The sequence below is a fragment of the Callorhinchus milii genome, unplaced genomic scaffold (genome assembly GCF_018977255.1).
Source record: "Callorhinchus milii isolate IMCB2004 unplaced genomic scaffold, IMCB_Cmil_1.0 Scaffold673, whole genome shotgun sequence".
NCBI lineage: Eukaryota > Metazoa > Chordata > Chondrichthyes > Chimaeriformes > Callorhinchidae > Callorhinchus > Callorhinchus milii.
The window spans coordinates 1-11,297 of NW_024705414.1; the positions used below are offsets into that span (position 1 = coordinate 1).

Genomic DNA, 11,297 nt, shown 5'->3' on the forward strand with positions numbered 1-11,297 from the left:
TTACTCCAGACACAGACACACAGACACAGACACACACACAGACACAGACACAGACACACACAGAACGCACACACAACTCAGTCGGTAGGAACCCGCTTGTCAGTCGATTGTGGGATCACTTTCCGGGGGTAACAACCCCTTCAAAATAATAATAATAATAATAATAATAATAATAATTTGGTCGTCTCAACCCCCGACTGTTTGCGGAGGACGTCGTTGGGCGCGGTCGCTTCGCCCACAAAAACGCGCAGTCACTACCCTTGACGGCGTATCCCGGGAAGCGCTTTGAGGCGTTGGGCCGAAGGGCAGCATTGTTGCTGTTGAGTCACAAGGAAGGAAATTTGTCGCAAATACAGTCACTACACTCTCGCAGCCGAGCGACTGACTCACTTACAACTATTTCTGCTTTCCTTCAACAGGAAGAGATGAAGAGGGTGGGACCGAGCGAGTGAAAGAGGAGATACTCAACCGTGGTCAGCGGACAGAGCGAGAGAGAGAGAGAGAGAGAGAGACAGAGACAGAGACAGAGAGCGAGACAGAGAGAGAGATAGACAGAGAGAGACAGAGAGAGAGCGCGAGCGACAGAGAGCGCGAGAGAGAGACAGAGAGAGAGAGAGAGAGAGAGAGCGCGAGAGAGACAGAGAGAGAGAGAGAGAGAGAGAGACAGAACAAGAAAGAGTGAGAGAAAGAGAGAGAGAGAGTAAAAGAGAAAGAGGAAGAGAGAAAGAAAGGAGAGAGTGAGAGAGAGACAGCGAACGTGAGCTCCAGTGGCTTCATCCCTTTATTTTTTTTTCACACGCTCACTCCCTCGGCCTCTACTCCCCCCCACTCCCCCCCACTCCCCCCCCGTTACCCCCAGCCCCCAGGAGGGGGGGATGCGTCGCGCTTGCTGACCGGACAGGGCAGTCGGAGAGTGACCCGAGCCATGGCTCAGTTGGTGGGGGAGAGGGGAGCCTGACTCTCCGAGTGTAGTGACTGTGTGTTTTTGCGGGCGAAATGTGACAGCCAATTGCGCCCAGAGACCCCCCCCATTTTTTTTTGAGGGATTTTTACCCCCCGAAGAGCGATTCCCTCCGCCCCCCCCCCCATCGACTAACCAGCGGGTTCCTACTGACTGCTGGTAATCACAGGTGCGTGTGTGTGTGTGTGTGGGTGTGTGTGTGGGTGTGTGGGTGTGTGTGTGTCTAAGTGTGTGTGTGGGGGTTAAGGAAACTTGCCCACCATTTCGTCCCCCCGCCTGGGAATCGAACCCGGGTCCTCTTGCTTGCGAGACAAGCGAGCGAGCGAGCGAGCGAGAGAGAGAGAGAGAGAGAAGGGGGAGGAGAGAGAGAGAGAGAGAGAGAGAGCGAGGAAGGAAGAAGTGGGTGCAAGAGGAAGAGGGAGAGAGGAGGGAGGACGGAGAGAGAGCGAGAGTGAGAGCGCGCGCGCGCGTGTGTGTAGTGTTCGTTCAGGAGCGCGTGAGAGCGAGAGCGAGAGAGAGAGAGAAGAGGAGAGGCCGAGAGAAGAACGAGTGAGGGAGTGAACGAGAGAGAGCGAGAGAGAGAGAGAGAGAGAGAGAGAGAGAAAAGGAAAAAAAATGTGCAATGTCAGCCAAGACAGCTGCAACATCGACTCGCGGTTAGACAGCCTCTTCCCTCCGACCCTCTACATCTTCGTGATGGTGATCGGGTTCCCCACCAACTGCCTGTCCCTCTGGGCGGCCTTCGTCCAGGTCCGTCAGAAGAACGAGCTGGGGGTCTACCTGCTGAACCTGTCGATCTCCGACCTGCTGTACATCGCCACCTTGCCCCCCTGGGTCAACTACTTCCTCCACCAGGACAACTGGATCCACGGGCCCGAGTCCTGCAAGCTCTTCGGCTTCATCCTCTACACCAACATCTACATCAGCATTGGGTTCCTCTCCTGCATCTCCGTGGACCGTTACCTGGCAGTCGCCCACCCGCTGAAGTTCGCCAAGGTCCGGCGGGTCAAGACGGCCGCCGTGGTGAGCGCCGTGGTCTGGGCCATCGAGATCGGGGCGAATTCGGCCCCACTCTTCCACAACGAGCTCTTCGAGGACCGGTTCAACCACACCTTCTGCTTCGAGAAGTACCCCATGGAGGACTGGGTGGCTCAGATGAACCTCTACCGGGTTTTTGTGGGCTTCCTGTTCCCCTGGGTGCTGATGCTCTTCTGCTACCAGGGCATCCTCCGAGCCGTGAAGACCAACGTCTCGACCGAGCGGGAGGAGAAGGCCAAGATCAAGCGCTTGGCCCTCAGCCTCATCGCCATCCTCCTCTTCTGCTTCGCCCCCTACCACCTCATCCTCCTCTCCCGCAGCGTGGTCTACCTGGGCCAACCCTGCGACTGCACCTTCGAGGAGAACATCTTCACTGCCTACCACGTCTCGCTGGCTCTGACCAGCCTGAACTGCGTGGCCGACCCCATCCTGTACTGCCTGGCCAACGAGGGGGCTCGCAGCGAGGTGACCAGGGGCCTGGCCCCCCTCATGAAGTTCTTCAGTGCCTCCAGGCCTAATATGGACTCGTTCGCCCGCTCGGTCACCCTGGACACCCCCCTGGTCTTCAAGAAGGGCAGCTGCTCCTTCACCTCGGAGCTGGTCACTTTGCGGACAGACAGGGGGCCGGGGTCGGAGATCGAGGGTCAGGAGGCGGAGGGATTGTAAATGTCCGGGGCCTGTCTCGCGTCCCCGTTTCCTTCCCCCCCCCCCCCACTCGTGGGACGCAAGCGTGATGGAGGCGTGTGCTATCGGTGGTGTTATTTAAGGAAGAACTTCATTCCACCCTCACCCCCTCCCCCTAACCCCCCTCCCCCCAAGCCTCATCCCTTCCCCCTAACACCCCTCCCCAAGCCCCTCCCCCCTAATGCCCCTCCCTCCAAGCCTCAACACCCTAACCCCCCTCCGCCCCAAGCCCCATCCCCTCTCCCCCCTAACCCCCCTCACCCCAAACACCAGCCCCCTCCCCCTTAATCCCCCATCCCCCAAGCCCCACCCCACTCCCCCTAACCCCCCCTCCCCCCAAGCCCCACCCCCTGCCCCCTAACCCCCCCTCCCCCAAGCCCCACCCCCCCCCCCCCATGATGAATCGTAGAGATTTATTTATGAAAATTAAATTTACAAAAATCAAATGGCAATAATATAAGGAAATGACATTTATAATAATTATACGGTTACTCAGAGAAGAGAAAGCGATGTCGATATTCAGGAATGTTTCGGGGGCGGAACACGGCGGCCGATCGCGTACCGCAAACCACACAGTCACTACACTTTACCGTGTATCCTGTGAAGCGCTCTAAGACGCCTCGAAGACGTGACAACAACAACTTGCTTAGTGTGGACGGACGCACAGTGTAGAGGGAGCTTTACTGTGTCCCTAACCCTGACCCATGGGAGTGTAGTGACTGTGTGTTACTGTGTCTCTAACCCTGACCCCTGGGAGTGTAGTGACTGTGTGTTACTGTGTCTCTAACCCTGACCCATGGGAGTGTAGTGACTGTGTGTTACTGTGTCTCTAACCCTGACCCCTGGGAGTGTAGTGACTGTGTGTTACTGTGTCTCTAACCCTGACCCTGGGGAGTGTGGACGGACGCCCAGTGCAGAGAGAGCTTTACTGTGTCTCTAACCTGTGCTCCCGCTGACCTGGGATAAACCTCGTCCCAGTTTCCTTCCCGAGGCCAAAATTCCTGGTCTGTTTTCGGAACAAACATAAACAAAGCCGGGAAGCCGTGTTTATTGCTCTTCTCCTCCCCCTCAGATCCCAGCACTGATCTTCGTCCAAGTTCCATCTGCCAACCAACCCACCCACCCACCCACCCCCCCCCCGCTTTTTTCCCCTCTTATTTCCCCCCCTCGCTCTCTCTCTCTCTCCCCATCCACTTTCTTCCCCTCTTATTTCCCCCCTCATTCTCTCTCTCTCTCCCTCCACTTTCTTCCCTTCTTATTTCCCCCCTCTTCTCCCCCTTGTATTTAATCTCCCCCTCCCACCTTCTCCCCCAACTTATTTCTCCCTCCCACCTCTCCCTCCCTCCCACTGCTCTCTCTCCCTCCCTCCCTCCCTCTCGTCTCTCCCTCCCTCCTTTCCTCCCTCCCTCCCTCCCTTTCATCTCTCCCTCCCTCCCTTTCATCTCTCCCTCCCTCCCTCCCCCCCTCCCTCTCATCTCTCCCTCCCTTTCATCTCTCCCTCCCTCTCATCTCTCCCTCCCTCTCATCTCTCCCTCCCTCGTTCTGTCCGGCTGACATTCCACGGGTCTGGAATCTGTTTACGAGGGAATGAATGGACAGTTGGAAGATGGAGCTGGAACTGGGAACGGGATCACAGCTCGGTTATTCCCAGTGGAATCTGGGAGCCAAGTGGTTCACACGCTCCCTGGACACAGGCAGTGACACAGACCTAAGGGCGGGGGGTGGGGGGGGTGGGTCAGGCTCAGGACATAACCCCCACCCCCACCCCCCACATCTCGAACACGTGATGAGACGCTTTATCAAATACAAAGATTATTATTAATAAAAAATGGTCAAACCAGTCAGAGAACCAGACAGGTGGGCAGCCTCGTTTATCCGAGCACTGGTAGTAGTGCGTGTGCGTGTGCGTGTCTGTTTGTGCGTGTGAGTGTCTGTGTGTGTGTGTCTGTGTGTGTTTGAGTCTGGGTGTGTGAGTCTGTGTGCATGTGTCCGTGTGAGTCTGTGTGACTATGTGTCTGTGTGTGTGAGACTATGTGTGCGCGTCCATGTGTGTGTGTGTATGCGAGTGTGCATCCATGCGTGTGTATGCGAGTGTGTGTCCATGTGTGTGCATGCGAGTGTGTTTGTGCCCAAGTCTGTGAGTGCGAGTCTACGTATGTGCGTGTGTCAGTCTGTGTGTGTCAGTCTATGTACGTGAGTGTGTGCGCGCGCCTGAGTCTGTGTGCGTGAGTCTGTGTGCGTGAGTCTGTGTGGGTGTGTTGCGTGTGCGTGTGTATTCCCAGTCATGGCTCAGCGGTCAGGACAGGGAGTTCTGAGTGTAGACTGACACTACCCAGAAGATCAGGGACACAGATTAGAAGAAGGCTCTGTGTTTAATAAACATAAGACAACTCAACCCATCACAGGTCCCAGAGCTTCTCCCTCAGGGCAATCAGATTAGAGTAGAGAGCTCCAGTGTGAGGGGGAGCGAGCCCCAGCATAGACACGATGGGGGGAAAGAGAGAGAGAGAGAGAGGGGAATGGGGTTAGGGTAAGAGCGTTCCATTGGGGGAGTGAGCCCCAGCCACAGACATGATGGGGGGAGAGATAGAGAGAGAGAGAGAGCGGGGGAGAGGAATGGGGTTAAGGTAGAGAGCTCTAGTGGGGGAGCAAACCCCAGCACAGACACGATGGGGAGAGAGAACGAGGGCGAGAAAGAGACTGTGCGAGAGAGAGCGAGAGAGAGAGAGAGAGAGAGAGAGAGAGACAGCGGAGGGGAATGGGGTTCGACTAGAGAGCTCCAGTATTAGGGGGAGCGAGCCCCAGCCACAGACATGATGGGGAGAGAGAGAGAGAGAGAGAGAGAGCGCGCGGGGTTGGGGGGAATGGGGTTCGGGTGGAGAGTGCCAGTGTGAGGGGGGGGGAGTGAGCCCCAGCACAGACACGATGGGGGGGGGAGAGAGAGAGAGAGAGAGAGAGAGAGGGAGAGAGCAGGAGGGGGTTCGGGTAGAGAGCGCCAGTGTGAGGGGGGGGGGGGGGGGGGAGCGAGCCCCAGACACAGTGGCCCCCCCCATCGTGTCTGTAAAAACTCACTCCCAGAAAAAAAACTTTCCCACAAACTTTTGCCACCGACTCCGCCGCACCCTCCGCCGGGAATCTCACCGACGCCAACGACTTTAACAATAATTAATAACGATATTAACAATACTTTAGATAACAATCCGTCACGGGGATTTTAATGATAATCCTGGCGTTGGGACACCCCCCACCCACCTCCCCCACCTCCCTCCCCCCCTCCCCCCCCACCGGCCCCTTATCGCGTCTTCCGAGACGTCTCGAAGCCCTCCACGGGACACGCTGTCGAGTGTGGTGACTGTGCGCTCGATTGGGCTCGGGCCCTGGGGTGCCTGAACGCCAGGATTATTAGTGATTGCGGTCAACTGGCATGCAAGCCAACAAATCCATTGACCCCCCCCCACCCCCACCAACCCCCCCATCCCACACACTACCCCCCCTCTGCCCTGCCCTCCCCTTCCCCCCCCCCCACCACCACACACACACAATATCTCCCCAAGTTTTGGGAGGTTTGTGGGGTGGGGGCAACCGATCCCAAGTCTTTGGGAAGAATTAAGTCCTCATCACTGAGGAAGACAGTGATGATGATGAAGGTTTGCGGACGTCACATTCTCTCCTTCTTTACCTTTTTCTTCTTCCTCTTGTGGGAGGACTTGGGGGGCTGTGGGGGAGGGGTCTCCTCCCGCTCGCCCTCCTCGCTCTCGGCCTCCCCCGCCTCTTCCTGGTCTCTCTTCCTCTTCTTCTTCTTCTTCTTCTTCTTTCTCTTCTTCTTCCGCTTGGAACCTTCTCCCTCCCCCTCCTCCTCCTCCTCTTCCTCCTCACGGGAAGCCTTCTCGGGAGTGGGGAGCGGAGGGTGGGCTCCGAAGGGCTGGAAGCGCTGCTTCAACCCCTCGGGAATGGGGGGCAGGGGTCTGGGGGGGATGGGGTGCAGCTCCCCCCCCTCCCCCTCCTCGCCCTCCGCTTCGTCGCTGAAGCTCTCGGCCACGGTGATGCAGCCGGCGAACTCTCGCTGGGTCTTCCCGGCCCCCAGGAGCCGGGCCCCGACCGGACCCCCGAGGGTCCCGAACACTCCGTACGTCTGTCGCTTGCCCCCCGACTCCGTCGGCACCGTCTGGAAGCCCACCAGCGGCACCCGCTTCCCGGCAAAACTACCGCAAGCAAACAAACAAACGCACAAACAAACAAAATAAACAATAAAATAAATAATACAACAAACAAACAAATAAAATAAACAGTAAAATAAATAATAAAACAAACCAAAAAAATAAACAATAAAATAAACGACAAAACAACCACAACAACTTGCATTTACGCATAGCGTTCCTCGCGCAGGGCGGAGTGGCAGAGCTTTTATTAATAATATTAATAATGAATAATATTAATAACATTAATATTAATAAAAAATAATGTTAATAATATTAATAAAACAAACCCCCGTTTACCCCCCTCCGCTCCCCCCGACTCCCCACAAGTCTCAAAGCAGCCCCGAGCTCCCACGCCCCCCCCCCCCCCAACTCTCTCTCTCTCTCTCTCTCTCTCTCTCACCTCTGTGGGGTGAAGTTTGCGGGGGCTCTGATCAGCCACAGCTCAGCGTCGGTGTCCGCCACCGTCTTCCGCTTCAGACCCCGAGACAACGGGCATCGGGTGAAGTCCGGCGGGCAAGGGAAGCTGGTGCCAACGTCTGGGGGTGGTGGGGGGGGCAACAACAAGAGGGGCAAAAAGGTCAGTAACATTTCCCAAAATGTGGGTCGTAATCAATTAGCCCCCCCCACCCCCACCCCTTGGCACTGCCCCCCCTGCCCACACACACCGCCCCTCCCCCACCCCCCCACCCTCCCCTTTGGGCGAGAGATAAAAAAAACAAGCGGAATAGCAATAAAAAAACAATATGGATTAATTAACAATTAGAATTGCGTTTGATCCAGCGCCCGATCACGTGTAGTGACTGTGCGTGTGACTCGGGGGCCAAACCCGGCAGCCGATCGCGCCCGGCGACGTCCCCACAAACAGCCGCGGGGGTCGAAGCCACCGAATTATTATTGTTTCGAAGGGATTATTACCCCCGAAAAGTGATCCCCCAATCGCCTGACAAGCGACTGACTACCGGGGACACAGGCATGTGGGTGTGTGTGTGTGTGTCTGTGTGTGTATGTGTCTGTGTGTGTCTGTATGTATGTGTGTGTCCGTGTGCTTGTGTGGGCTCGAACCCACAACCTCTTGACTGGGTCAGGCTGACACCTGATCATTGAGACAAACCTTCATCCACCTCTACTGTCTCTTGGGCTGGTGTCGTCTGGTCTTGTCCTGTGCTCACCTGCGTCTCCTCCTCACTCGTCTCACCCTCGCTACTCGACACCACCCACTGCTTCCTGTTCATCTCTCCCTCCCTCCCTCTCAGCCACACTCTCCCCCTCACCTCCCCTCTCCCTCACCTCCCTCTACTCCCCACTCCCACTCTCCTCGTCCCTCCGGCTGTTTACACTCTGGCTGCCTCACACCAGACTCTCCTCCGCTGTGTATTCTGCTCTGCTCCTCGCAGGGCCCTGTGTTGGTACTGTGTAAACTGTGTACCGTGTATGCTAAACTGTCCCTCGTACGCACTCAAGTGTCCTGTGTACACTCTGGGTGTTCTGTCCCCTGTATACAAGCTTTAGCCCTCTCAACAGCGTCCTGTACACAGTGTTTTAACTCTCTGCTCCATGTACACACGCACTAACACGTGCACACTCTATCTCAGTAGTTTCCTGTACACATACTGTGTAGTTCTCTGTCGCTGTATATACACACACACTTGGGGTATATATACACACACGCGAGTGCCTTGGGATGTCCTCCCGACGTGAAAGGCGCTACTACACAGATGTAACGTTGTTGCTATAACCGTCTGTCACCTTCTGCCCGTGTGTACACACACACACTGTATACACTGTATCTCTCTGTTGCCTGTGTACACACTGTATCTCTGTGTATACACACACACACAGTAACAATGTATGCTCTGCCCCCTTGTGTACACACAAACACTGTAACACTGTATCCTCCGGCCCCTGTGTACACACTGTATCCCTTGTGTACACACACAGAATCCCCCGTATACACACACACCGTAACAATGTACCCCCTGTACACACTGTATCCCCTGTACACACTGTGTCACTGTATCCCCTGTACACAGTAACACTGTATCTCCTGTACACACTATAACACTGTATCCCCTGTACAGTAACACTGTATCCCCTGTACACACAGTAACACTGTATCCCCTGTACACACAGTAACACTGTATCCCCTGTACACACAGTAACACTGTATCCCCTGTACACACAGTAACACTGTATCCCCTGTAACACTGTATCCTCTGTACACACTGTGACACTGTATCCCCTGTAACACTGTATCCTCTGTACACACAGTAACACTGTATCCCCTGTACACACAGTAACACTGTATCCCCTGTACACACTGTATCCCCTGTACACACTGTGACACTGTATCCTCTGTACACACTGTGACACTGTATCCTCTGTACACACTGTGACACTGTAACCTCTGTGTGTACACAGAGACGGTAACAATGTATCCCTTCCTGTGCTCTCCACGTGCTGCAGATTCTGTATGAATGGCCCTGGATCACTCCACTGCCTCACGTGGGTGGAGAGAGGGGGGGTGTGGGGGGGGTGTGGGGGGGAGAGAGCAGTTACTAACTCCCTTTCCTCCTCACCAACTGCCCCCCACTCCCTCTCCCCCCTCTCCCCCTCATTGCCCGGAGCTTCCCGGACATTCCCAGCTCCCGAGGTGCCTCAGTTGAAGGGTTAATGGAGCTCTCCCCCCCCCCTCCGCCCCTCCAGAGTGGGACAGTCCGGGACTCCACCATTACTCAGTGGGGGAGGGATTTTATTTTACGGGTTAAAAAAAACACAGTTGTGGCATTTATCGGCCCCGACGGCCGCCGCGGGTCGTGTTTTGCGGTCGAGTTGTACCCGTCCCGTGTGTTCTGCGGTGTTTCGTTGCGGTATTGGGCGTTGGAATGAAGCGGAACATCACTCGCCCCCCCCAGAGGTTTGCGCGGAATGGATTAGTCTCCGCGTCTTAAAGGGACCCGACTCGACCCGTCCATTGGTGACAAAATGGGAAGGACGGGGGGGGGGGAGAGGGGGGGATCCTGATTTCTCTGCCACACACACACACACAGAGTCTGTAAAGTCATTGCTCCTCCGTTGTGAGTCGCTGTCCTCCGTTGTTTCCGGATCGATCCAATCATTTCTTCCCTCTATTTTGCAGGAAATTGGGTAACTCACCTCTCCTCCCCCCCCACACGCGCTGTGAGATGGTTTATTCCGGAGACCACGTGATTTAAAGGGGAGGGAGCGGCGGATTTCTCTCTCTGCCGACAGTAATTAATACACATCAATTGCTTTATTATATTATAGTTATTATATTATTTTATATTATTGTTATATTATATTATTATTTTATTCTATTATCATTATATTATTATTTTATATTTTATTATATTATTATTGTATTATTATTTTATATTATTGTTATATATTATTATTTTATTATATTATCATTATATTATTTTATTATATTATTTTATTATATTATTGTTACATTATTATTGTATTATTATTAATATAACCACAGTAATTAATAATAGCAATAATAATCATCATCATCATCATCATCTTTATCCCGGGGTGTGACCCCGGCGCCCGATCGCGTCCTCGAGACGTCTCAAAGCGCTTCACGGGACACGCTGTCGAGTGTAGTGACTGTGCGTGTGTTTCGGGGGCCAAACCGCAGCAGCCGACCGCGCCCGGCGACGTCCCCACAAACAGCCGCCGGGGTTGAAGCGACCGAATTATTATTGTTTTGAAGGGACTGTTACCCCCGAAAAGTGATCCCCCAATCGCCTGACAAGCGACTGACTGCCGGGGACACAGGCGTGTGCGTGTGCGTGTCTGTGCGTGTGTGTGGGTGTCTGTGTGTGTGCGTGTCTGTGCGTGTGTGTGGAAACTTACACAACCAGCTGTGAGGAACATTTCAAAGTAATAAAAAAAATTTATTAATAATTTAAAACGTTAACTACTCGCCAACAATAATCTAGAGAATCTGAGACTGAACCCGAGTGAGGGGGTGGGGGGGTGGGGGGGGGCATTGGACATCGCAGAGTTTACTGGAGTGTGGGTGGGGAGGGGGGGAGGGGGGAAGTGACGTTACCCCCACCCTCTGATCTCTGCTCTGTCCTCACCCCCCCCACCGCCCACCGCCCAAAGCGCCCGATCACGTCACCGAGACGTCTCGAAGCGCTGTGTTTTGGGGGCCAAACCCGGCAGCCAATTGCGCCCCAACAACGACAACAACAAAATTACAGCGACGTCCCCACAAACAGCCGCGGGGGCGGGGGCGGGGGGGGGTTATTATTGCTTTGAAGGGATTATTACCCCCGGAAAGTGATCCCTCGTGGACTGACAAGCGGGTTCCCACTGACAGGCGTGTGTGTGTCTGTGTGTGTGTGTGTGTGTGTGTGTGTGGGGGGGGGGGGGGAATAAGGAGA

At 54.7% G+C, this 11,297-nt stretch overlaps 2 protein-coding genes across 2 annotated transcripts; one reads left to right on the forward strand and one right to left on the reverse strand.

Moving 5' to 3' along the window:
* The first annotated feature begins 1,509 nt into the window (after positions 1-1,509).
* Positions 1,510-2,783, forward strand: gpr4 (G protein-coupled receptor 4). The gene has a single exon (XM_007886736.2). The coding sequence runs from the start codon at positions 1,577-1,579 to the stop codon at positions 2,663-2,665; it is 1,089 nt and encodes a 362-aa protein (XP_007884927.2). The 5' UTR covers positions 1,510-1,576; the 3' UTR covers positions 2,666-2,783.
* Positions 2,784-4,979: 2,196 nt separating this feature from the next.
* polr1g (RNA polymerase I subunit G) lies at positions 4,980-8,162 on the reverse strand. The gene is made up of 4 exons (XM_042346368.1): positions 7,994-8,162; positions 7,283-7,418; positions 6,428-6,885; positions 4,980-5,011 (listed from the first exon to the last, which is right to left on the reverse strand). Exons 1-4 carry the CDS (start codon positions 8,112-8,114, stop codon positions 4,980-4,982), a joined length of 747 nt encoding a protein of 248 aa, XP_042202302.1. The 5' UTR covers positions 8,115-8,162.
* Between the last annotated feature and the right edge of the window lie 3,135 nt (positions 8,163-11,297).